This window comes from Crinia signifera, chromosome 6 (assembly GCF_055691185.1).
Source record: "Crinia signifera chromosome 6, ASM5569118v1, whole genome shotgun sequence".
Taxonomy (NCBI): domain Eukaryota; kingdom Metazoa; phylum Chordata; class Amphibia; order Anura; family Myobatrachidae; genus Crinia; species Crinia signifera.
Window position 1 is genome coordinate 65655597 of NC_139222.1, and position 27803 is coordinate 65683399.

At 48.6% G+C, this 27803-nt stretch overlaps 1 protein-coding gene across 1 annotated transcript; it reads right to left on the bottom strand.

Annotated features, from left to right (window-relative positions):
• Nucleotides 1–1029: 1029 nt before the first annotated feature.
• Nucleotides 1030–21120, bottom strand: LOC146007669 (5-cytosine rRNA methyltransferase NSUN4-like). The gene is made up of 3 exons (XM_083146180.1): nt 20881–21120; nt 20547–20666; nt 1030–1793 (listed from the first exon to the last, which is right to left on the bottom strand). The coding sequence occupies exons 2-3, from the start codon at nt 20660–20662 to the stop codon at nt 1517–1519; spliced, it is 393 nt and encodes a 130-aa protein (XP_083002306.1). The 5' UTR covers nt 20663–20666; nt 20881–21120; the 3' UTR covers nt 1030–1516.
• Nucleotides 21121–27803: the final 6683 nt, after the last annotated feature.

Below are 27803 nucleotides of genomic sequence, written 5' to 3' on the forward strand. Positions count from 1 at the left end.
TCTTCTCAATCCAGCACATGCTTCCATGTGCTGGGCTGCAGTGTGGCCAGGGTGGTGATTAAAGTGCTATTTTTCTCTAGATTTTTACTAAAGGGTGCATGGCCACGCCCCCTGAAACGTGCCGGGGCCCAGCTAGGCTCTGTACTACCCAGCATGCAATAGGCTCCTGACGTTGGCACCTCTTTGTTACACATCTTCATCATCCTGCACATTGGTCCTTTCACTTTTGATGAGCACATTTTCACCTTCCAGTTTTCAGTGGGGCTGATGCATGTAACGAGCACCTGGAAATGGGGAGGCCTTGGTACTTTTCTCATGTTTTATAGTAACACTTGTCCATATAACAGGACTATGATTTGTCACATGCTGTGCCGTGCAGTCCCCCAGTTATTGCAGGCGTTCTCCATCGTCACATTAATGCATATATACAGATGGAGCCCTCCCCAGCCAGCCTTCTCTGGAGAGCCATGGTGAGCCAAGGCCTATTGTTCTCAGCAGCAATACAATACATTACTGGATTAGCAGAGTAATCCTATTACTCACTTAATCCTATTAAAGGGCTAGATGAGGATGGCTCTATCTGTAGGAGCCGATTCAGACCCATTCGTTAAGGTCCAAATTCGTCCCCGATCCCGATGTTCGGGGTTTGCACATGTGTGAATATGCGCATCCGCAAACCCAGGGAGCAAGTAGCCTAGGCAAGTTTCACACTCACCGGCCCGTTGGCTCCAGGAGAGGCGGGAACCGGCGGACAGCAGCAGGGGAACGTACCTATAAAAACGCTCCCCTGCTAACGTCTATGCCTGAGCGGACCCCGGGCGGCTAGGCTGCAACAATACGAACAAGACTGAATCGGGCCCATAATGTCAATTCATCCAACCTTTCTATTGTTCACAAAAAAAATTCTAAAAATCGCTTGTATGTAGGTCGGTGTTTTTAAAAAGGTGCAAAAAAAAAAATGACTCCACAATAAAATCACTTAACGTTTATGATATTTACAATCAAATCTATAATTTATTTTTATGGGCATTTGCGTTTTGTTGTAGAAAATAGGTTCCTGGCAGATTTATTATGGATTCACTTACCAGGGGAAACGCCAAAGGCAATATCACACAATAGTGAATATAAGAATGTAGTTTATACATTTCATTAACTTGTGCTCTGATGGTCAGCATAGTATGGCATCTTATGGGCATCTTATGCCCAGGATGCACACACCGGACCCCTCCTCATCAGTTGACACCAAGGCAGGACTAGTCATCTGACAAATGTCATAAGGACCAATGGCCTGATGCACCGTTCAGACAGTCTTGAGGCCTTTTCCCAGCAGTTCCGCCAGACTGGTATGCGCATATTGGGGCGTGGCATGTGACCACACCCCCTGTTTGTGTGCATACACAGACAGAAGGAATGCCAGGGCTTAAGTTTAGTCCCAGTTTATCCCTGACAGCATCAGTGGTGAACCATTTACACCTGAAAAGGATGCAGTTCTAGGATTCCCTCCAGTCTCTCTTCGTTATCGCATGCGGAGCAGCTTACAGAGGTAAATAGGTCCAAAGTTTGCAGTGAGATGCGGAACGACCAACTCCCCTATGCGGCAATTTGTGTGGAAATTAAAAGTATTTCTGAACACATCCCGGAAGGATCGGAGGCTCTGGATCTCGGCATGGACTCCATACTCCGAGGCCGCCAGCTTGAGGGCTCTCTCCACTACGCACTCGTTCTGGAGTTGGGAAAGAGAGCAAGTGGCGTACACCACCTCTCCTCCTGGTGCCGCAGCCCGAAGGCCGGATCTGTGGGGAAATAAGAGAGAATCATTCTCCGTACAAGACAATCTGAATGGTGGCAACATTTTACCTCTAGAATAACATAACAAGAATAGCAAGGAAACACACACACAGTATAGGGGGTCGATCCTAGGGTGCGAGGTGCCGTTCCCACAAAGCATAAACGCCAGCAACGACTCCCGATTTTGCACCCTACAGAGGCTGGTTTCACACAGAATTGCTCACTATAGGCGATCGAGCACTTTTTGTCTGAATTCCAGCCGTCCAGATGATTTGTAAGTATCTTTTTAGAGAACCACCTGATACAAACATTCAAAAAGTTGTGGCAAGATAGAAGAAATGGAAGTTTTCCATAATCACTTCAGAGGAGCTGATACTTGTAGTGCCACACTACAAAAAAAAACACCTCTGCCATTTAATATGCAGTAAAATTGAAGTTCTTAGCATAATTTTAGCAAAAATGATGCAGGATCACTAACATTTAGAAGGTTCAAGTCCAGACTGCAGGACACCGGGCCAGCACAATCACACTGACTCAAGGCATCAAACTTGTAACAAGGGGGTAGATGAATGAAGCAGTGATAAGGGAGGAGAAGTGAGCCAGAAGGGGAAGTGGCCCACGGCAACCAATCAGCACCGAAGTAACATCTATAATTTGCATAATATAAAATTATACAGAGCAGCCGATTGGTTCCCATGAGCCATTTATCATCTGTTACATATCATGTCCCCAGTAGTACCTGTTACATATCATGTCCCCAGTAGTTCCAGTTACAGATCATGTCCCAGTAGCGCCAGTTACAGATCATGTCCCCAGTAGCGCCAGTTACATATCATGTCCCCAATAGCGCCGGTTACATATCATGTCCCCAGTAGCGCCGGTTACATATCATGTCCCTAGTAGCGCCAGTTACAGATCATATCCCTAGTAGTGCCAGTTACATATAATGTCCCGTGTATCGCCAGTTACAGATCATATCCCTAGTAGTGCCAGTTACAGATCATGTCCCAGTAGCGCCAGTTACATATATCCCTAGTAGTGCCAGTTACAGATGTCCCCAGTAGTGCCAGTTACATATCATGTCCCCAGTAGCGCCAGTTACATATTATGTCCCAGTAGTGCCAGTTACATATCATATCCCTAGTAGTGCCAGTTACATATGTCCCCAGTAGCGCCAGTTACATATCATGTCCCCAGTAGTACCAGTTACATATCATGTCCCCAGTAGCGCCAGTTACATATCATGTCCCCAGTAGTGCCAGTTATATATCATGTCCCCAGTAGTGCCAGTTACATATGTCCCCAGTAGCGCCAGTTACATATCATGTCCCCAGTAGGCCCATTACATATCATGTCCCCAGTAGTGACAGTTACATATCATATCCCTAGTAGTGCCAGTTACATATCATATCCCCAGTAGTGCCAGTTACATATGTCCCCAGTAGCGCCAGTTACATATCATGTCCCCAGTAGTACCAGTTACATATCATGTCCCCAGTAGTGCCAGTTACATATCATGTCCTCAGTAGTGCCAGTTACATATCATGTCCTCAGTAGTGCCAGTTATAGATCATGTCCCCAGTAGTGCCAGTTACATATCATGTCCCCAGTAGTGCCCGTTACAGATGTCTCCAGTAGTGCTGATACAGATGTCCCTAGTAGTGCTAGTTACATATCATGTCCACAGTAGTGCCAGTTACATATCATGTCCCCAGTAGTGCCAGTTACGTATCATGTCCCCAGTAGTGCCAGTTACGTATCATGTCCCCAGTAGTGCCAGTTACGTATCATGTCCCCAGTAGTTCCAGTTACACATGTCCCCAGTAGTGCCAGTTACAGATGTCTCCAGTAGTGCTGATACAGATGTCCCTAGTAGTGCCAGTTACATATCATGTCCTCAGTAGTGCCAGTTACATATCATGTCCACAGTAGTGCCAGTTACATATCATGTCCCCAGTAGTGCCAGTTACATATCATGTCCCCAGTAGTGCCAGTTACGTATCATGTCCCCAGTAGTGGCAGTTACATATCCTGTCCTCAGTAGTGATGGTACAGATGTCCCCAGTAGAGACAGTTACATTATCATGTCCCCGGTAGTGCCAGTTACATATCATGTCCTCAGTAGTGCCAGTTACATATCATGTCCCCAGTAGTGCCAGTTACGTATCATGTCCCCAGTAGTGCCAGTTACATATCATGTCCTCAGTAGTGATGGTACAGATGTCCCCAGTAGAGACAGTTACATTATCATGTCCCCAGTAGTGCCAGTTACATATCATGTCCTCAGTAGTGCCAGTTACATATCATGTCCCCAGTAGTGCCAGTTACATATCATGTCCTCAGTAGTGCTGGTACAGATGTCCCCAGTAGGTTTTTAGCCCCACACACACAAAAATATTACATTCTGGAGATTATGGTTTATGGAATAATTTGGAGAACGGATATTTGGATAAGGGATACTCAACCTGTAATTATATTATTACCCAGATCCGTTCCAAAAAAAATCATTGAATACTGTACAGATGTAGTGGGATTCATCTTTGCAGGGGATGGCGACGCCAGCCGCCATCCCCTGCCCCGCGCCATCTGTATGCCGGAAGGTGACGCGCGCACGAGGTCCGGTGACGGTGCTGCCCATCGGTCGCCCGGTGCCCACACTGGGCGACCGCACCCCCCGCATTGCCCTCAGACAGTATTGTGTCCGCCTTGCCGCCCGGATACTGAGACGCGCGTGCGTGGGGGACGCACGCGCATCTCAGTCAGTTGGAGCGCTGTGTTGCTGGCGGATCGCCAGCAGCATGCTGCTGGCAATTCGCCAGCAACAGTAAGGGCGGCTACATCTGTAGTTCCAAAATTCCTGGCACAATACAGAGACCTGGGTATCAGTGACCAGGAGCATAGTCTGCAGCAGTGGCACCTATGACGCTGCTTTGTCCTCATACGATGGAAGATGTTTTTCTCCTCTAGAAGGGAATGCCAGTCTGTGGTACATGGAGCATCTACCAGAACCTGCAGATCCAAGATGAAGAATTATATTCTAAAACAACACTGGGCACAGTGGTGGGGGAGGGGATCTATGGTCCTGCAACCAACAGTGGCTTGTTGGCTTAGCTAAGACATGCAGGGGCTGAACAACACACAGTAGGAAACACTAGGGAGATATACAGTAGGTGACATCCACTCTAGTACATACCACCCGATTTTCGGGTCCTGTCCCGCTGTTCCACCCGCGGCCGGCATTGTCCTGCTGCGGGGGGTGGCAGTTGGGAGCCCCCCCAAGCTGATTGAATAGATGCTGTGCGCATGCGCACAGCGTCTATTCGCGGCTGAAAATGGGGTTGCGGCTAATTTGCATAAGCCGCACCCTCATTTGCATAGACCCGCCCCATTCCCGGGCGTATCCCTATTCCAGCAGCCAAGAAGTTGGGAGGTATGCTAGTATCCCAGTGTAACCCAGGTCCAGTGACCAGAAAACACAACCTGCACAGCTTGCAGGGTTGTAGCCAGAAAGCACTGATAATGGTCATTGGATCTCTGCCATTTTTTACCTAACGTTTTGTGTGAACAGCTATTACTGGGAGGGAGAGATTACAGCCCCCCTTTATGGTCCTGACCACTCCAGTTTTACCCTAGGGAGATACATTACCCACCCCCCCCCACCCCCGTGCCTGCCGGCAAGCGATGCACCAAATATGTTTTAAGAGACAGTCAGGCTTGTCCCCATCTATGCACAGGGGCCACGATAAGAGCACATCTGCTCCTTACTGTATGCGTGCTGTGTATGTGTGTTGTGTGTATGTATATATGCTGTGTGTGTGTGTGTATGTATATATGCTGTGTGTATGTATATATGCTGTGTGTGTGTATGTATATATGCTGTGTATGTGTGTTGTGTGTATGTATATATGCTATGTGTGTATGTATATATGCTGTGTGTATGTGTGTATATGTATATATGCTGTGTGTATGTATACATGCTGTGTGTGTATGTATATATGCTGTGTGTATGTATATATGCTGTGTGTATGTATACATGCTGTGTGTGCATGTATATATGCTGTGTATGTGTGTTGTGTGTATGTATATATGCTGTGTGTAGGTATATATGCTGTGTGTATGTGTGTGTGTATGTATATATGCTGTGTGTATGTATATATGCTGTGTATGTGTGTTGTGTGTATGTATATATGCTGTGTGTGTAGGTATATATGATGTGTGTATGTATATATGCTGTGTGTGTGTGTGTATGTATATATGCTGTGTGTATGTATATATGCTATGTGTATGTGTGTATGTATATATGCTGTGTGTGTGTGTGTATGTATATATGCTGTGTGTATGGTGTGTGTTTTTATCCTTAGTGGGTCTCCCCTTATATTAAGTACCCCAAGCTCCCTGGATACTTAGGGCCGGATTCAGACTTGATCACAAAAGCAAAATCTTTCTCAAAAGGGTAAAACCATGCTGCGCTGCAGGTGGGGCAGATGTAACATGTGCAGAGAGAGATTTGGGCGAGTTATTTGTTTCTGTACAGGGTAAATATTGAATGCTTTATATTTACACTGCACATTAGAATTCAGTTTGAACACACCCCACCCAAATGTATCTCTCTTTGCATGTTACATCTGCCCCACCTGCAGTGCAGCAGGGTTCTTCCCAATTGAGAAAGATTTTGCGTTTGGGAACAACTCTGAATCAGGCCCTTAATCAGGCTCTATCCCCAGTGACAACTTGTGTCTGCAGACAGCCCCTTTCCCCACTGTAGGTCTCCAGCCTGGCATTTAGGGGAGATCACTAGTTTCCTGTGACTTGGAGATGGCATCTTATCTCGGGTCAGCCCACCGTGTGAACAAGATAAGTTCCAGATCTGACCCGGGACTTTGGTGGGAAGGGGTAGACGTTATAAGTTACACTGCACATAGGGCGCATTGTCGGGTGCAGTAAGAGTGGAGGAGATAAATAATAAGCAGCAAAGAGAAGGTTCATGTTTATAATACCCCTTTCACATCGCACCTAATTACCGGGTACAAGCCGGTTTCTTGCCGGTTCGACCCGGTAATTAGGGTGATGTGAAAGGGGTTTCCGGGTCCCGCAATCAGGTTGCAACACGGCAATACGAACTGGTAAAAAAGAAGGGTTCTTACCATTTCGTTGCTGTGCAGTATGAATGGGTTAAACGGGTCGAGCGACCCTTTTCCCATTCACACTATGGAGGAGACAGAGCTTGGAGCAGCGCCAGCTCTCTCTCTGATGACGCGCTGACACTGTTGCAGTGTGAACATGCACATGCAGGGTCGCACTGGGACTGAACCAGTTAAAAGTCCCGGTGCGACCCTGGATTTGCGATTTGAAAGCGGCATTATAGACAAGTTACGTAATAAGGGATACAGTTAGCTAACAGCTAATCCTGATTTTGTTACCCTGACCAACACTGATTGGTCACTTCGACAGGCAGCCTCATTTAAAGGAGGTTTAGAAGGGTTGTGGATTTTAATATCCTTATCTTTTATCTTTGTTGCTTATTGTGTTCTACGGTGGAGTGCGTGGTAGTATACCTGCGCACCGAGTGATTAGCTGCAAAGCACTAGGCACGGTCTGACTTCACCGTCCTGATAAATAGACAGTCATAAAAAGTAGGTTTTTGTGCTGAGCTCTATTGTGTTCTACGGACAGACAGCCACTTACCCGGTCATACATGCCCTCCTCTGGCCAGTCTGTCCCATCCCACGAGGTGACACGCACTCTGTCCTCTGTACGCAACTCTTGTGGGATGTAGGCCTGTGGGACCCTGCGCAGGCGGTTGCAGCGGGAAATAGAGGAGTCGTTGGCTGCAAGGTATGCCTGAGGGGGACTAAAGAGAGAGTAGGGCAGGGGGAGCAGAGGCGGTCCTGCAGCGATGCATAACCCACAGCAGAGAGAGCCAGCACCGGGAAGGGTGATCCCTGGAGAGGACAAGGGCCTGTGCAGTGCTGTGAGCTGCTGACCTGTAAGGAGCGGGGGCTGCGCAGCTGTGACCAGGAATGGCGCCAGGAGAGCCAGGCTCCTCCAAGTCCCCTACTGCTGCCACCTGCCAGAGGGAAGGGAACCGCGCTGCCCCCACTAGCTGCCAACCACAGGATGAGCCCCAAACCCGGAGAGAACAGAATGATGTTGTGTGCTGCCGAGGTGTCCTACATACATAGTGCCTGCCCGTGAAGGAGCCGAGAGGGTGAAGACTAGAACCTCGAGGAAGAAGGTGCTGAGGTGGTAAATTACCTGGGAGCACACCCAGCCGGAGGATTCCCCCGGGGTTGCTCCGAAGAAGATAGAGGACGCAGCAAGTGGAGACCAAGGACTGCAGGCACCACGGAGGACACCCGCTCTCGAGGAAGGACACGCAAAGGACCCCTAGCTGGAGACCTGTAGAAGCCCCCTCAGTGGTGCGGAGCTGCCCCTAGAGTTGCCTGTCCGAAAGTGTGTTATGAACACTAGGCAACATCAAGGACAAGAGCCGCGCAGAGGACAGGTGACAGCCCAGCGGAGGAGAGGACAGAGGAAGATCCCCAGCCTGATAGGAGCCGGGGGTGGAAGCAGAGGCCGACCCAGAACAGCACGACAGGCGGAGCCATGGACGACCCAGCATCTCCTGCTGCAGGAGCCGATGACACAGGACACAAGACACTAATGCTGTGTACACACGGGGGAGATAGGTGCTATAATCGCTGGGAATATGGTCGCAGGCGACCATATTGCCAGTGATTGGGAGTGTGTCCCGGCGATAAATCTCCGGGTGCACGCTCCCGTTTTCTGCCCCATTGTAATCGCTGGTCGCAGGAGCTTGCTCCTGCGACCAGCTAATTACCTCTGCGGCTCCCCCAGCAGAGGTTCGTTTTCAACAGCGACCATCTCTGGTCACTTGTTGAAAAAGAGACACTGAGCAATATATTGCTCAGCAATATATTGCTAGCAATATATCTCCCCCGTGTGTACGCACCTTAAGACTCCTACAGTGTCTGCTGTTTCAGGGGCGTGGGGTGTAGCGCCTTCGGATCCGGGAGCAGCCTGAGTTTTTGACTCATCCACTGATACCACAATATTTTCTGCTCAAACTACATAATATTAATAATTAGCCACCATATATAACCAGGAGGAATAACTTTAAGTGGGGGCAGGACGGAGACTGTGTACAGACCAATTGTTCTAAATATACAGTTTAGTCATTGGCACAAAACAGCAAAATATGTTAAAATTAAAAAAGTGCATTAAGGAAAAAGTGAATAGAAATTGGAGCTGTGTTTCCGTGTCGCTGTACACTTATACAGTGCCCGTGTCAGCAGATTTCCACATACACAATTTTCTTTAATAACTCATGGCGACCTATTCCTGTGTTGACCTTTTTCATGCAGCCTTTTGGATTGTGTCGACCGTTTTCAGCGTCAATTTAAACCAGGTCGATCTTTTTCATATGTAGACCTTTTCACTGCCGACCAATAGATCTAATTACTGTCGACTTAATGATTCTCACCCCTGGTCACAGCATCTATAAACTGTTATGTAGGACAGGAGACAAGTCCCGAAAACTAAAATATCATAAATTCCCAAACGTTGGGCAAAAGAAGCAGCCTCTGTGTTTTCCTTCACATGTAGTCATACAGGTAGAGTCGGACAACAGGAATAATAGGCGCTACATGATAATGTATTTATAGCATTCCTCCCAACTGTCCTGATTACAGTGGTATGGTCCCGCTATTTAGAGCCTGCCCTGATGTCCCTTGAGTTGAGGTGATCATGGCTGCTCTGCTTTGTGGAGCAGCCGGTGATTGCTGGATAGGTGCCGTGCGCAGCAAGGAGAGACGGGGCTGGGTACGCTGGCAAAGAAGATGGAAAACCCGGGGCCTCGATGCCCGGTCCCGCCCCCGTTGCACATAGCCCCGCCCCTTTCCAGGGCCAGCTGCATGCAGGTCCCACTGATCTATTGGTAAAAGTTGGAAGGCATGTTTGATGTTCTGTGTATACAATACATTCCTTTTTCTTTTTTAATAGTAGGATCGGCAGCAATTAGCTGTATGCTCTGGCCTTCGTCTGCGGATCTTCGCCTCCAATGAAGTGTATGGCCTTTGTCAAACATACATAAAAAAAAAAAAAATGATACCCGATCTATTGTCTGCGGGCGCGGCCTGACGGGCAACCCGTACAGACAGACGTGATTCTAGTCTGGCTCTAAACACAGATATTTCTCCATTCCCTGGAGAGAAATTGGCCTCACATTCCTTGCTGAAACAGGTAAGGATCATATGGTCGACCTAAAGATTGTCGACAGTCATTAGGTCAACATACTGCAAGGTCGACATGGGTCAAGGTCAACAGGTCATTTGGTCAAAAAAAGCATTAGGTCGAAATGGTCTAGCTCAACATGGGGTTTTGTACTTTTTTTTTTTACCCGAATGCCGACACAGTCAACATGGACACAGGATTAAGTGCACCGCATCCCCTCGCATGTCTGGCTGTGCTTGGCACTCTATGTTATTCTCCCACCACACCCTAGTGCAGGCATTCCCAACCACGGTCCTCAAGGCACACCAACAGTACAGGTTTTAGTGATATCCAGGCTTGAGCACAGGTGACTTAATTAGTACCTGTGATTTGGATTAATCCATCTGTGCTGAAGCCTGGATATCACTAAAACCTGCACTGTTGGTGTGCCTTGAGGACCGTGGTTGGGAACGCCTGCCCTAGTGGATGGTAGGGCATGAAATTCCGCCTGTCGGCACATGTCGGCTCAAAAAACCCCCCAAAGATCCAGTGAAAAACCCAGTCGACCTAGACCATGTTGACCTAATGACCTGTCGACCTAGACCCATGTCGACTTTGCAGTATGTCGACCTGATGACTGTCGACCATCTGATATCGCTGATACAGGTTAATAGATAGAGGTTATCAATCCGCACGGCCTGTAATTGGTATAGCTATCTCACCCCTGCATTACTATATTAAGGGGGAAATTTACCAATATGAAAAACCTAGTTTTTCGTATTGGTTGTTTCCCTACGACTGCATACGACTGTTTAAGTCGTATGCAAAGTCGTGTTCCGGAGGGGGATTTACAAAGCAGTCAGATACGACTGCTTTGTAACCCTCCGATGGTGTAATGATTCGTATTAGCGGCCGTATATACGGCTGCTAATACAAATTATTTCTAGCAGTCTGCACGGATCAAGTCAGATCCGTGCAGGCTGCGGTGTGTAAAATAAATAGAAAAATAAATAAATAAAAAAAAAAAACGGCGTGGGGTCCCCCCCACAGCTGTAACCAGCACCAGGCTGAAGGAGCCGGGGCCGGTAATTAAAAATCAGGGAGCCCGACAAATAGGGGCTCCCCGATTTTTAACAACCAGCCCCAGGCTCCAGGTCCGGGGCTGGTTCCCAAAATACGGGGGACAAAATGACTAGGGGTCCCCCGTATTTCAAGAACCAGCCCCAGGCACAACCAGCCGGCAGGCTAATGCCACAGCCGGGGGGAGACTTTTTATGCAAGTCCCCCCGGCCAAAGCATTAACCCTACCGACCAGTCAGCCAGGCCAGGGGCCCTGGGGGAGTGGGGACCCCCCCAATAAAGGGGTCGCCCCCCTCCAGGACTTACCTGACCAGGCTGAAGCCTGGTGCTGTCCCCGATGCCCCTGGGCGGTGGGCATCGGGCTGATTATGTTGTAAAAAATAGAAAAAACTATTGTTTTTTACTGTGGCACTACAAGTGCCAGCAAGCCTCCCCAGCAAGCTGGGACTTGGAGAACCACAAGTCCCAGCCTGCTGGGCATTAAAGGGCCCGCTGGCACTTGTAGTTCTACAGTTAAAAAAATAGTGCACAAAACACACTGATACACTTTTAAAATAAAACTTTATTACACACAAAGCCCACACATACTAATACTTACCTATCTTCTCTCCGTAGGTATCCCTGGTCCTGTGTCGTCTTCTGGATCCATGTCGACGTCGTTCTTCAAGTCGACGTCGCTGTCGGCGATGGCGTCCGGATCCGACGAAATCCATGTGGAGCTGTGGAAGGAAACCATACTCACCTGTCCCAGCGCGACGTAGTCCAGGTAAGGGTCTTTGCAAAAAAACAAACCGACACCCCGAAACCAGACCGGACTTACGGAGACGCACGTGTGTTTGTTTACATCGTGCGGCTCCGCCTCCCGAATGCCGCTATTGGCCGCCTTGCGGCCTAGCGGCTCCTGATTGGCCGCTAGGCCGCAAGGCGGCCAATAGCGGCATTCGGGAGGCGGAGCCGCACGATGTAAACACCGTGCGTCTCCGTCAGTCCGGTTTGGTTTCGGGGTGTCGGTTTGTTTTTTTGCAAAGACCCTTACCTGGACTACGTCGCGCTGGGACAGGTGAGTATGGTTTCCTTCCACAGCTCCACATGGATTTCGTCGGATCCGGACGCCATCGCCGACAGCGACGTCGACTTGAAGAACGACGTCGACATGGATCCAGAAGACGACACAGGACCAGGGATACCTACGGAGAGAAGATAGGTAAGTATTAGTATGTGTGGGCTTTGTGTGTAATAAAGTTTTATTTTAAAAGTGTATCAGTGTGTTTTGTGCACTATTTTTTTAACTGTAGAACTACAAGTGCCAGCGGGCCCTTTAATGCCCAGCAGGCTGGGACTTGTGGTTCTCCAAGTCCCAGCTTGCTGGGGAAGCTTGCTGGCACTTGTAGTGCCACAGTAAAAAACAATAGTTTTTTCGGTACTTGTTTCCTAGAACGGCCACAACGATTTAGATCGTTGTGGTCGTAAGATAAAAAATCGGATCGGTCGCATCGCATGCGATTTGGTCGCATACGATGCGACCGATCCGATCTGCCGATTTTTCACCCGATTTTTTTTTTTTTTACACCAGATTTGTTTAAATTGCCCCCCCAAATGTTAATAAGTGTGCTAGACCCCACGATAGACGTGAACCCGAAGCGTGGCGAGCGGCGGCGGTGCGCGTCCTCCGACCTTTTCATTCCCCTACTATCCACTAGGGCGTGGAGTGAGAATATAATAGTGTGGCGAGCGCAGCGAGCCACCGAGCCCGAAGCGTGGCGAGCGCAGCGAGCCCCGCGAGGGGACGCGTCTAACTTCACAGGTATACGCGTCCCCTCGCGGGGCTCGCTGCGCTCGCCACGCTTCGGGCTCGGTGGCTCGCTGCGCTCGCCACACTATTATATTCTCACTCCACGCCCTAGTGGATAGTAGGGAAATGAAAAGGTCGGAGGACGCGCACCGCCGCCCCTCGCGGGCTCGCTGCGCTCGCCACGCTTCGGGTTCACGTCTATCGTGGGGTCATGGCGGGCACATAAAAAATGTGAAATGGGTCATATTGGCCCATTTCACCTTTTTTATCATTTTTCCCTATGTGAGATGGACTTAATCAAGTCCATCTCATCTTGTGCCATTATAATGGCACAAGACCGACCGATTTCAATGTTAAAAGATTTTTTAACATTGAAGTCTATGGAAAAATCGGGTCAATCGGTCGGTCGCATCGCGGCCGATTTTAATTGGTCGCGACCGACCGATTGACCCGATTTCTGTCAATCAAATGGAAAAAATTGTAAAAAATCGGCCACATCGTGAGGATCGTGTCCCTTAATTAAGAGCCACGATCACTCACGATTGTGGCCGTTCTAGGAAACAAGTACCGTTTTTTCTATTTTTTACAACATAATCAGCCCGATGCCCACCGCCCAGGGGCATCGGGGACAGCACCAGACTTCAGCCTGGTCAGGTAAGTCCTGGAGGGGGGGGACCCCTTTATTGGGGGGGTCCCCACTCCCCCAGGGCCCCTGGCCAGGCTGACTGGTCGGTAGGGTTAATGCTTTGGCCGGGGGGGACTTGCATAAAAAGTCTCCCCCCGGCTGTGGCATTAGCCTGCCGGCTGGTTGTGCCTGGGGCTGGTTCTTGAAATACGGGGGACCCCTAGTCATTTTGTCCCCCGTATTTTGGGAACCAGCCCCGGACCTGGAGCCTGGGGCTGGTTGTTAAAAATCGGGAAGCCCCTATTTGTCGGGCTCCCTGATTTTTAATTACCGGCCCCGGCTCCTTCAGCCTGGTGCTGGTTACAGCTGTGGGGGGGACCCCACGCCGTTTTTTTTTTTTATTTATTTTTCTATTTTTCTATTTTTTTACACTGCAGCCTGCACGGATCTGACTGATCCGTGCAGGCTAAAACGCAAATAGAACAGGAAAATGGTGTTCTATTTTCCTGTCGTATTTGCGTGGGTGTTTCACACCACTAAGCAGCCATATTGTCAGTACGGCTGCTTAGTAAATCAGGAATCACCATTCTTTTGAATGGTGATTTCTGTCGTATCCTATCGATGGTGTAGACATTCGTATTTGTAAATACAAATACGAATGTTCCATCTTTAGGACTACGAATTGTTGTATTTTTGGGATTGTAAATCCCAAAAATACAAATTCGTAAAAAAAAGGTGTATTTCTCCCTACGAATACACCTTTTTTCTACGAATCCATTTTGGTAAATTTCCCCCTAAGTATCAATTGGTAATGGGGGAGGCGCACCCAGGAATATGTATTAGACTTGGAAGCAAAGAAAGATAAAGTATTCGTACAAGGGGCAATCTAGGTTAGCATATATTAATGTTCTGATTAATGTTATAGGTACATTAATAAAGTGACCCAAGAAACAGAGAATTGGCTAAAACATGACCTTTATTGATTCATTTATTAAGGACAGCGAAATATTAAAAACATAAGTGAAAAGTGATAAATGTGAAATAAAGTGCATTCGAAAAATAATTCAAATAAGTCTGTTACGTGTGTGTTATCGGTCATAGCATGTGTGTCTGTAATACTGTTATTAATCTCCACGCAAATATCAATTATTGCTCTAATTAGGCAGTCTTGTAAATTCATTATCAAAGGGACATGTGCACGTTTCAAGATGACGGGTGCAGCAAAATTGTTAGGAATAAAGGTGCGTACACACGGGGCAATATGATCGCTGGCAATATATTGCTAGCAATATATTGCTCAGCAATCATATTGCCCAGTGTCCCGTTTTCATCTGCGACCAGAGATGGTCGCAGATGAAAATTTAAACACTGCTGGGTGAAGAGGCAGGGGATGTCGCTGGTCGGAGGAGCATGCTCCTCCGACCAGCGACCATTCAGGGGCTGAAAACGGGAGCGCGCACCCGGCGATTTATCGCTGGTGCACACTCCAATCACTGGCAATATGGTCGCTCAGCGACCATATTCCCAGCGATTTCAGCCCCTATCGCCCCCGTGTGTACACAGCATAATCGCCCCCGGATGACGTCAGCGAACCGGGACCAGGGCGGTCTTTTCGTATGGGCTTAATGGGCACTTGCTCTGGGGCCCCAGGTGTATAAGGGCCATACTCTGATAGCTGTCCACATCTGACCTGTTAATTGCACATCCCAGTCAGAATTCTCAGGTTCTCTCTGACTTAAGGTGCCCATAAACGTCTCGATGCGGGCGTGTATTTTGAGCTTAAATAGCACGCATCGCATGCCTTGTACATGCGTTGTGCATGCAATGCGATGAAAAGCAAGTACAAAAAGTATGTGCAGCACATACCTTTTGTACAGTGCGATGAGATGCCGCGGGAGCGCGCATCTCAAAGCACACATTGCACCCGCCGCATTGGAATGTGTATGGGCACCTTTAGAGTTTTTCTGAGGAGGGGAGAATAGGTAAGGGTCCCAGTGCATTGCTTTGCCCAGGGGCCTACACTGCTGTTACGACGGATTCAGTATGAAATCCCGGCGGTCGGGATCCCGGCGTTCAAAATCCCGACGCCGGAATCCCGACTGCCGAAATCCTGACAAGGGGGGCACGTGGATCGCCCCCCCCCCCTTGCGGGCTCGCTGCGCTCGCCACGCAGCGGGCCCGGTGCCTCGCTACGCTTGGCACGATAATTTATTCTCCCTCCAGGCCTGTCGTGGACACCCACGGAGGGAGAAAATGTCGGGATTCCGGCATCGGGATTCTGAATGCCAGGATTCCCTCCAACGGGATTTTAACTGCATCCCGTTAAGACGGCCCTGGCCGGGACTGAACCGTTTCAACGTCCCGGTGCGACCCTGCATTTTGCGATGTGAAAGCTGTATCAGTGTGTCCGGTCATGTACTTTGACTATTCATGATCCAGCACTGAGATTGACTTATTTGTGAAGGCAGGAGAAATATTTTCATGGTCGCCAACCATCAAAGGATTTCTCCTGCAGCAGTGGAATACGAGGGCAAGTGTCTTTTTACACATCCCCTTGCATTGTAGGGAGGGGAAACGGTGGGAACAGTGACGTAGCTACTTTTTATGCGCCCCCCCGCCGCTAAAAAAAATTCGCCCCCCCCCTCCCCCTCCCCTCGGCAGCCCCCCCCCCCCCCCCCATGCCTATACCCGCTGCTGGCTGCGGTACCTGTATGCCCGGTCCCGTAGCGCTGGCTCCTGCTGCTAATAATGAAACGTGACTCTTAGAAAATGGCTGCCCCCCTACTGCAGACAGAAAACTGTCTGCAGTAGGGGGGCAGCCATTTTCTAAGTGTCCGTTTTCATTATAGAAGCAGGAGCCAGCGCTAGGAGAGACGGGACTGTGACAGCAGTCACACAGCACGGCAGGCAGGCAGGCAGGTACCGCAGACGGCAGCGGGTAACTATAGCCCCGCAGACCCCCGGCGCCCAAACTTGCTCTGCGCCTCCCCGCCACTGCGGGGGCTGCGGAGCTATAGTTACGCCAGTGGGTGGGAAACGGTATTCGGCAGGACGGCCTCTCTAGCAATCAGGCACATCCCCCGGTGCTCCTGTATAATGCCCCATTCCCAGCAGTCACCTCTCCGGTCACATCCCCAGGTTTTACTGTATAATGCCCCAATCCCAGCAGTCACCTCTCTGGTCACATCCCCCCGGTTTTACTGTATAATGTCCCAATCCCAGCAGTCACCTCTCCCTCACATCCGCCAGGGTTACTGTATAATGCCCCATTCCCAGCAGCCACCTCTCCGGTCATATCCCCCGGTGTTACTGTATAATTTCCCATTCCCAGCAGTCACCTCTCTGGTCACATCCCCCTGGTGATACTGTATAATTTCCCATTCCCACCAATCACCTCTCAGGTCACATCCCCCTGTGTTACTCTATAATGCCCCATTTCCAGCAGTCACCTCTCTGGTCACATCCAACGGTGTTACTCTATAATGCCCCAATCCCAGAAGTCACCTCTCTGTCACATCCGCCAGGATTACTCTATAATGCCCCATTCCCAGCAGTCACCTCTCTGTCACATCCGCCGTTTTTACTGTATAATGTCCCAATCCCAGCAGTCACCTCTCTGTCACATCCGCCAGGGTTACTGTATAATGCCCCATTGCCAGCAGCCACCTCTCTGGTCACATCCCCCGGTTTTACTGTATAATGTCCCAATCCCAGCAGTCACCTCTCTGTCACATCCGCCAGGGTTACTGTATAATGCCCCATTGCCAGCAGCCACCTCTCCGGTCACATCCCCCGGTGTTACTGTATAATTTCCCATTCCCAGCAATCACCTCTCTGGTCACATCTCCCGGTTTTACTGTATAATGTCCCAATCCCAGCAGTCACCTCTCTGTCACATCCGCCAGGATTACTCTATAATGCCCCATTCCCAGCAGTCACCTCTCTGGTCACATCCCCCGGTTTTACTGTATAATGTCCCAATCCCAGCAGTCACCTCTCCGTCACATCCGCCAGGATTAATTTATAATGCCCCATTCCCAGCAGCCACCTCTCCGGTCACATCCCCCGGTGTTACTGTATAATTTCCCATTCCCAGCAGTCACCTCTCTGGTGACATCCCCCCGGTGTTACTGTATAATGTCCCATTCCAAGCAATCACCTCTCCAGTCACATCCCTCGGTGTTACTCTATAATGCCCCATTCCCAGCCGTCATCTCTCTGGTCACATCCCCCGGTGTTACTGTATAATGTCCCATTCCCAGCAGTCACCTCTCTAGTTACATTCCCCTGATTTTACTGTATACTGTCCCACACCCAGCAGTCACCTCTCCGGTCACATCCCCCGGTGTTACTGTATCATGTCCCATTTCCAGCAGTCACCTCCCCCGGTGTTACTGTATAATTCCCCATTCCCAGCAGTCACCTCTCTGGTCACATCCCCCGATGTTACTGTATAATGCCTCATTCCCAGCAGTCACCTCTCCGGTCACATCCCCCGATGCTAATGTGTAATGACCCATTCCCAGCAGTCACCTCTCTGGTCACATCCCCTGTGTTACTGTATAATGTCCCATTCCCAGCAGTCTCCTCTCCGGTCACATTCCCCTGTGTTACTGTATAATGCCCCATTCCCAGCAGTCACCTCTCTGGTCACATCCCCCGATGTTACTGTATAATGCCTCATTCCCAGCAGTCACCTCTCCGGTCACATCCCCCGATGCTAATGTGTAATGACCCATTCCCAGCAGTCACCTCTCTGGTCACATCCCCTGTGTTACTGTAGAATGTCCCATTCCCAGGAGTCTCCTCTCCGGTCACATTCCCCTGTGTTACTGTATAATGCCCCATTCCCAGCAGTCACCTCTCCGGTCTCATCCTCCGGTGTTACTGTATAATGTCCCATTCCCAGCACACACCTCTCTGGTTACATTCTTCTGATGTTACTGTATACTGTCCCATACCCAGCAGTCACCTCTCCGGTCACATCCCCCGGTGTTACTTTATAATGCCTCATTCCCAGCAGTCACCTCTCTGGGGTTACTGGATAATGCCTCATTCCTGTATAATGTCCCATACCCAGCAGTCACCTCTCCGGTCACATCTCTCGGTGTTACTGTATAATGTCCCATTTCCAGCAGCCACCTCTCCAGTCACATCCCCCCAGTGTTACTGTATAATGTCCCATACCCAGCAATCACCTCTCCGGTCACATCCCCCGGTGTTACTGTATAATTTCCCATTCCCAGCAGTCACCTCTCTGGTCACGTCCCCCCCGGTGTTACTGTATAATTTCCCATTCCCAGCAGTCACCTCTCTGGTCACATCCCATCCCCCAGTGTTACTGTATAATGTCCCATACCCAGCAGTCACCTCTCCGGTCACATCCCCTGGTGTTACTGTATAATGCCCCATTTCCAGCAGTCACCTCTCCGGTCACATCCCCCGGTGTTACTGTATAATGCCTCATTCCCAGCAGCCACCTCTCCAGTCACTTCCCCCGGGGTTACTGTATAATGCCCCATTCCCAGCAGCCACTTCTCCGGTCACATACCCTGGTGTTACTGTATAATGTCCCATTCCCAGCTGTATCCTCTATGGTCACATCCCCAGGTGTTACTGTATAATGTCTCATTCCCAGCTGTATCCTCTACGGTCACATCCCCCGGTGTTACTGTATCATGTGCCATTTCCAGCAGTCACCTCCCCCGGTGTTACTGTATAATTCCACATTCCCAGTAGTCACCTCTCTGGTCACATCCCCCGATGTTACTGTATAATGCCTCATTCCCAGCGGTCACCTCTCCGGTGTTACTGTGTAATTCCCCATTCCCAGCAGTCACCTCTCTGGTCACATCCCCCGATGCTAATATATAATGACCCATTCCCAGCAGTCACCTCTCTGGTCACATCCCCTGTGTTACTGTATAATGTCCCATTCCCAGCAGTCTCCTCTCCGGTCACATTCCCCAGCGTTACTGTATAATGCCCCATTCCCAGCAGTCACCTCTCCGGTCTCATCCTCCGGTGTTACTGTATAATGTCCCATTCCCAGCAGACACCTCTCTGGTTACATTCTTCTGATGTTACTTTATACTGTCCCATACCCAGCAGTCACCTCTCCGGTCACATCCCCCGGTGTTACTGTATAATGTCCCATTTCCATCCCCCCGTGTTACTGTATAATGTCCCAATCCCAGCAGTCTTCTTTCCGGTCACATCCCAGGTGTTACTGTATAATGTGCCATTCCCAGCTGTATCCTCTCAGGTCACATCCCCCGATGTTACTGTATCATGTCCCATTTCCAGCAGTCACCTCCCCCGGTGTTACTGTATAATTCCACATTCCCAGCAGTCACATCACCCAATGTTACTGTATAATGCCTCATTCCCAGCGGGCACCTCTCCGGTGTTACTGTATAATTCCCCATTCCAGCAGTCACCTCAGGTCACATCCCCCGGTGCTAATGTATAATGTCCCATTCCCAGCAGTCACCTCTTCGGTCACCCCGCCCCCCATTGTTACTGTATAATGCCCCATTCCCAGCTCTCACCTCTCCGGTCTCATCCTCCGGTGTTACTGTATAATGTCCCATTCCCAGCAGTCACCTCTCTGGTCACAACCCCCGATGTTACTGTATAATGTCCCATTCCCAGCAGTCACCTCCCCCGGTGTTACTGTATAATGACCTATTCCCAGCAGTCACCTCTCCGGTCAGCAGCTGGATGATTTTGTTGGTGAGTTTCAGGATCTTATGGTCATTGTCTCTCTCATTTATCAATGATTAGATTAGATTAGATACAACTTTATTGTCATTATCCTAATTTAGGACAACAAAATTCAATTTAGCATCTATCCGTATACAGCCATATTATAAAAAACCAGAAGTCCATACAATTTATACAATGAATACTAAAAACCCAATAACCCCCCACCCAAGCTACGTTCCCTATTTAAATTAACAATAGCCCTTGGAAAAAAGCTATTCTTCATCCAAGTCGTCCTATTCCGTAGGCACCTAAACCGCCTACCTGACGGTGAGGTTAAAGCACAGTCTTGGAATCCTGGGTCCTGATCCCTCTTCTGAACACATAGGGACGGCTGCTGCTGGGTGTCTCACATTCACCGTCCTTCTTTGGTGGTACATAATCCTAAGTGAGGAGAAAAATGTTAAATCAACTGCACTGATGGTATAGCAGCTCTCATAAATGCAAAGGTTCTGAGGGGTAAAAAAGAGCGCTGGGATAAGTTTATACGAGTGACACCTGTAAAGTAAAAATGTATTAGTAAAATAATGTTTACACTCCTTTTGGAGGATGTGAGGTGAGAGAGGGAGATTGTCGTGCTGTCCCTACTAACCCTAACCTTACAGAGGCAGCGGTATTCCTCAGCTCAGTTGTTGTCCGCTTCTGGGTGGAATCTTCTGTTGCGGCTTTGGTCCCAGGACGCGGCTTGCTGACGTCAGCGACTGGCGTGTCGGTACTTCGGGCAGCAGCAAGACGGCTTCTCCTCTCCTTAAGTCTCCAACGTGTTTCATGCCTCGCTGGGCACTTTGTCAAGGTGGGGTGACTGATAGAAGTTGCTCCCTGTATGTAAGGAAATGAAGTAGAAATTGACATCCAATTTTAACATTTTGTGTATTTCAAAAATGTAAAGAAATAAAAAAAGTTTGGACATTTTCCGAAAAACAATCTGGTTGGAACAAATATTTTAACGACATTTTGGGTGTCACGAACGGGGAAACGGTGTCAAGGCATGCATTATATGTAATAGTAGAGTGCAAGACTAATAAAAAGACTAATAAAGAGATTACATCTCCATATGTGCCAAAGTGGTTTGTGCAAAAGGCTAGTGAACAGCTAACGAACCCAATACACCAATCATGTCCAAACTATGGCCCGCCAGCTGTTGTGAAACTGCAAGTCCCATCATGCCTTGCCACAGTTTTGCTATTAGGGAATACTAAAACTATGGCAAGGCACGCTGGGATGTGTAGTTTCAAAACAGCTGAAGGGCCACATTTTGGACATGCCTGCAACATACGCTCAGTGACAAACAAGCTTTAAAATCAAAGTCAATTGTTTGGTGACCCGACTCCCAGGCTGCACATCACCTGGATTTCTCCTCGCACCCTTCACACACAGTAGGGCAATAAGCTGCATCTAGTTTATTTAGGGCGCAAAAATGCAGCCGACAAGACCAGGGCAAGTGCTGTGAACAATTCATTAGCTCCCACTACATTAGGCAAGAGCTACGGGTGCACAAAACAATTGAATCACCATTATATGTTGTTTAGCACCTTACATAAATTATATATATATTTCTTATTATTATTATTTTAATATGCAGTACAGTAAGACCAGCAACCCTTACCACCAGCATAGCTCTGCCCCAACACTCATGAAGCACCGCCTACATGTTTTGATTGGCCCACAATCCAATCAGTCAAAGAAAATGGATCACCATCAATAGGTAAAAACATTGATGGTCATCCATTGCATAGTATGCCACAATCAATGGGCAGTTGCACTATTGTCATCAATTGCAAAGACGTCCATCCCTAAAGCTGTGCGCACACAGTGCAAGTGAGCCTCTGTGCTAAGATTGCAGTTAAGCACAGATGGCTCAGCATTGTGTGCTGAACAATCTGTCACAGCCAGTGTTCTCTGGTGTGAGAACACTGGCGATGACTAGATTTATAACTGGATGCAGTGTAAATCTAGTCAGGCAATAGCGACGCGCGGGACCGCGCAATCGTCATCACCAGAGGGTATACACGTGGAGTGATCCTTTTCTCATTTCTAAGCGATCTAGTCAGATCACTTAGAAATAAGCCTCATATCCCCCTGGGTGGGATGTATTAATGTACATCACTGCCCCTCGCCTGCCAGCCGCCGCGATGCTACCGCATATGTACTAACATATGCGGCTAGCATCGGGTTGCGGTGACGGAGACCCCCGCGATACCTGTAATGTGTTGTGCGGGGGTCTCTGTCACATCCTGGCGGCTGTCAGTGTCCCCCTGCCTCTCCTCCTCCTCCCTACAGCCGGATGTCCTCCCGGCTGTGACACCTGCTGGGGGAGGAGTAGATCGATGGAGGATGGGAGGGGGGGTCGCAAGGACGGCGGGCGGCGATAGAAGCCCATAGGCATCTATAGGGTATCGCCACCCAGAGGTGGCGATACCCTGCCAGGCGGAGATGGGGCGGACGGGTAATGGTACATAGGAAAATGCGGTAAAACCCCCGTTTTATCACATTTTTCCCTTTAGTACATCCCGCCCCCTGTGTGTATGCCCCATTAGGATGGTAGATAATACAGTATACACTTTAGACTACAGTATAACTAATGTGACAATAATCCCTGTATAACCATCCAGCAAGCAATCCCGGCGGGTGACATGTACTTGGTGTCACCTGAACGCAGCAGTGATCCCAGCCTATATACAGTATGCCCAGTTATCCTACATCTGCACTAATGGCTACGTGCAGTTTGCTAGCCTGTACGGTTTGGCGCACCTGTATCTCACCACATTGGCATGCCGGGCACATATTTACCATTACACTCACATGTGTTTATTATCATAGAACATAGCAAAGCGCGCATAGCTACTGCAGCAGAGAGAGAACATATGGTATACACACAGAGGCTTCCCATAGATTATAATCTGGTCTATATACACCTGTGTCACACTTTGGGAAAGCAGATAGATAATATACAGTGTATAATAATGCAGACAGCACTGGGGCTGAGATATTACAACCTGAGCCATAGAGTAGCGCTGCTGAGGATACACTGGTATGCCCATACACATAGATATCCCCAGTAGCACCATGCAGCAGCCCTGTGGGAGTCACATACGTGACCAACATACAGACTGAGCTCCAGTCCTCACCCACAGGTTGCTCAATGCTCAGGGGGTGTTCTGCACATGTGCACTTACCACATACTTGCTTACTTTTGAAAATTAGTTTCAGGGAGATTATAGATCGCACTGAAAGGCATTGTGCAGAGCACTCTTGAGGGGGCGTGTCACAATCTACCCAAGGGGTGTGTCTATCTCCATATATGGGTGTGTCTACTGTGACCAAGTGGTGTGTCCTGCAGCGGCACATAAAAACGAAAGTACAAAGCGCAGTACTGGCTACACACTGATCTCTCAGCTACATTACACGGAAGGGCTACTCCCTGACATCACAGCTACATTACACAGCATGACTGACATCACATAGCAGGGCTACACATTGACATAACACATGAGGGCTGCATGCTGACATTACACAGCAGAGCATAATACTGACATATACATCATTATATAGAGTATATGTGACATGCTATACATTTGGTAGACTTGTGGTTGTTGTTGTTTTTTAAACAGGGCACCTTGGGGGGGTTTAAACTAGACATCTCCTCTGCAGGTCCCACCCTATTAGAATATGAGACAGGGGGAATCAGGGACAAACAGAGAGAAGTGAAAGAGAGAAAGTGTGTGTGTGCGTGCGCGCGAAAGAGAGAGATAGAGAATGTCAGGGGGGGGGGTAGGTAAATGAAGGAAACGTGAGGAGGAGAATGAGAGAGTGTCAGAGTGTGTGAAAGATAAGAGATAAATAATTTGGCTGTAAGGAAAAGTGAGGGAATGGCAGAAAGAGTGAGAAAGTGTCAAGGATAAAGAGAGGGTGAGAGAGAGAGTTCCCAGGATAGAGAGTTGCTGGAGATGTTATAATTGGAGTCACGGACAGAGAATGGGGCTAAGAGAGAGGGAAGAGAGAAATGGGGTGATAGAGGGTGTCAGAGGGGCATGAGAAGCAGGCTTTGCCTGCTCTTAGCCTGCATCGTAAGCATGACAACAGAAGCATGAGTTTGACTGGAGAGAAGTTCTGAAACCATCTCATCTCCTATTTTACAGGTACATGAATCCCATTTGAACATCTGATGCTTTCATTTAAAGAACAGTCTGCATTGTGAATTGTTTTGTTACTTGGAGCCTGCAACTTCCCCCCTCCACTAATTAGCCTGTTGAGGAATTTGTGCAAACACCAGCCCCTCCCCCTGTACCAGCTGACCCAAACTTTCCTTTAATATTGGAAATGTTTGCAAGCCTGCTTTAAAGGCTTTGCCTGCTCTTAGCCTGCATCGTAAGCATGACAACAGAAGCATGAGTTTGACTGGAGAGAAGTTCTGAAACCATCTCATCTCCTATTTTACAGGTACATGAATCCCATTTGAACATCTGATGCTTTCATTTAAAGAACAGTCTGCATTGTGAATTGTTTTGTTACTTGGAGCCTGCAACTTCCCCCCTCCACTAATTAGCCTGTTGAGGAATTTGTGCAAACACCAGCCCCTCCCCCTGTACCAGCTGACCCAAACTTTCCTTTAATATTGGAAATGTTTGCAAGCCTGCTTTAAAGGCTTTGCCTGCTCTTAGCCTGCATCGTAAGCATGACAACAGAAGCATGAGTTTGACTGGAGAGAAGTTCTGAAACCATCTCATCTCCTATTTTACAGGTACATGAATCCCATTTGAACATCTGATGCTTTCATTTAAAGAACAGTCTGCATTGTGAATTGTTTTGTTACTTGGAGCCTGCAACTTCCCCCCTCCACTAATTAGCCTGTTGAGGAATTTGTGCAAACACCAGCCCCTCCCCCTGTACCAGCTGACCCAAACTTTCCTTTAATATTGGAAATGTTTGCAAGCCTGCTTTAAAGGCTTTGCCTGCTCTTAGCCTGCATCGTAAGCATGACAACAGAAGCATGAGTTTGACTGGAGAGAAGTTCTGAAACCATCTCATCTCCTATTTTACAGGTACATGAATCCCATTTGAACATCTGATGCTTTCATTTAAAGAACAGTCTGCATTGTGAATTGTTTTGTTACTTGGAGCCTGCAACTTCCCCCCTCCACTAATTAGCCTGTTGAGGAATTTGTGCAAACACCAGCCCCTCCCCCTGTACCAGCTGACCCAAACTTTCCTTTAATATTGGAAATGTTTGCAAGCCTGCTTTAAAGGCTTTGCCTGCTCTTAGCCTGCATCGTAAGCATGACAACAGAAGCATGAGTTTGACTGGAGAGAAGTTCTGAAACCATCTCATCTCCTATTTTACAGGTACATGAATCCCATTTGAACATCTGATGCTTTCATTTAAAGAACAGTCTGCATTGTGAATTGTTTTGTTACTTGGAGCCTGCAACTTCCCCCCTCCACTAATTAGCCTGTTGAGGAATTTGTGCAAACACCAGCCCCTCCCCCTGTACCAGCTGACCCAAACTTTCCTTTAATATTGGAAATGTTTGCAAGCCTGCTTTAAAGGCTTTGCCTGCTCTTAGCCTGCATCGTAAGCATGACAACAGAAGCATGAGTTTGACTGGAGAGAAGTTCTGAAACCATCTCATCTCCTATTTTACAGGTACATGAATCCCATTTGAACATCTGATGCTTTCATTTAAAGAACAGTCTGCATTGTGAATTGTTTTGTTACTTGGAGCCTGCAACTTCCCCCCTCCACTAATTAGCCTGTTGAGGAATTTGTGCAAACACCAGCCCCTCCCCCTGTACCAGCTGACCCAAACTTTCCTTTAATATTGGAAATGTTTGCAAGCCTGCTTTAAAGGCTTTGCCTGCTCTTAGCCTGCATCGTAAGCATGACAACAGAAGCATGAGTTTGACTGGAGAGAAGTTCTGAAACCATCTCATCTCCTATTTTACAGGTACATGAATCCCATTTGAACATCTGATGCTTTCATTTAAAGAACAGTCTGCATTGTGAATTGTTTTGTTACTTGGAGCCTGCAACTTCCCCCCTCCACTAATTAGCCTGTTGAGGAATTTGTGCAAACACCAGCCCCTCCCCCTGTACCAGCTGACCCAAACTTTCCTTTAATATTGGAAATGTTTGCAAGCCTGCTTTAAAGGCTTTGCCTGCTCTTAGCCTGCATCGTAAGCATGACAACAGAAGCATGAGTTTGACTGGAGTTTGGACTGGATTTGGACTTACACCCGCACATGGCATCATTTTATTTTTCACCAATTACCATCTCTCTCAGCCTCTAAGCCGATGAAAGCTATGTATTTTCTTTGTTTACTGTCTCTTTACAATGATTTGTACCATGTACCTCCGTAACCACTGTTTGCAAAGCCTGTATGCTGTACCATCACTAGTTGCACACCCGTTGAACAACAAGCTGGCAGGGTGTGCCAGCTTTGGAAGAAAAGTGCTACAACCAGTCGAACTCATGCTTCAGTTGCCATGAAAATAATATTATTACTGCTGCCTTTGAGCAGCATGATCAAGATGGCGCCGCTGATGGCTGCCTAGGAGCTGTGCAGCTCAGCCAAATATGTTCCATGTGTGATAACTGTACTGTCTCTCTGCTTGTATTGTTACCTACCTGGCTGTTTCTGTGACCAGTGGCGCCGCTGATGGCTGCCTAGGCGCTGTTCAGCTCGGTGGGTATGTGCTCCCTATGTGATAACTGTACTTAATGTTACCTTCCTGGCTGTTGCAGCGACCAGTGGCGCCGCTGATGGCTGCCTAGGCGCTGTGCAGCTCGGTGGGTATGTGCTCCCTATGTGATAACTGTACTTAATGTTACCTTCCTGGCTGTTGCAGCGACCTGTGGCGCCGCTGATGGCTGCCTAGGCGCTGTGCAGCTTGGCCAAATATGTTCCATGTGTGATAACTGTACTGTCTCTCTGCTTGTATTGTTACCTACCTGGCTGTTTCTGTGACCAGTGGCGCCGCTGATGGCTGCCTAGGCGCTGTTCAGCTCGGTGGGTATGTGCTCCCTATGTGATAACTGTACTTAATGTTACCTTCCTGGCTGTTGCAGCGACCAGTGGCGCCGCTGATGGCTGCCTAGGCGCTGTGCAGCTCGGTGGGTATGTGCTCCCTATGTGATAACTGTACTTAATGTTACCTTCCTGGCTGTTGCAGCGACCTGTGGCGCCGCTGATGGCTGCCTAGGCGCTGTGCAGCTTGGCCAAATATGTTCCATGTGTGATAACTGTACTGTCTCTCTGCTTGTATTGTTACCTACCTGGCTGTTTCTGTGACCAGTGGCGCCGCTGATGGCTGCCTAGGCGCTGTTCAGCTCGGTGGGTATGTGCTCCCTATGTGATAACTGTACTTAATGTTACCTTCCTGGCTGTTGCAGCGACCAGTGGCGCCGCTGATGGCTGCCTAGGCGCTGTGCAGCTCGGCGGGTATGTGTTCCCCACATGTAATGTCTTAATGTAATATATGTAATGCCTTCACCCCCCCACCTTCATCCCTGCTTGATGCTG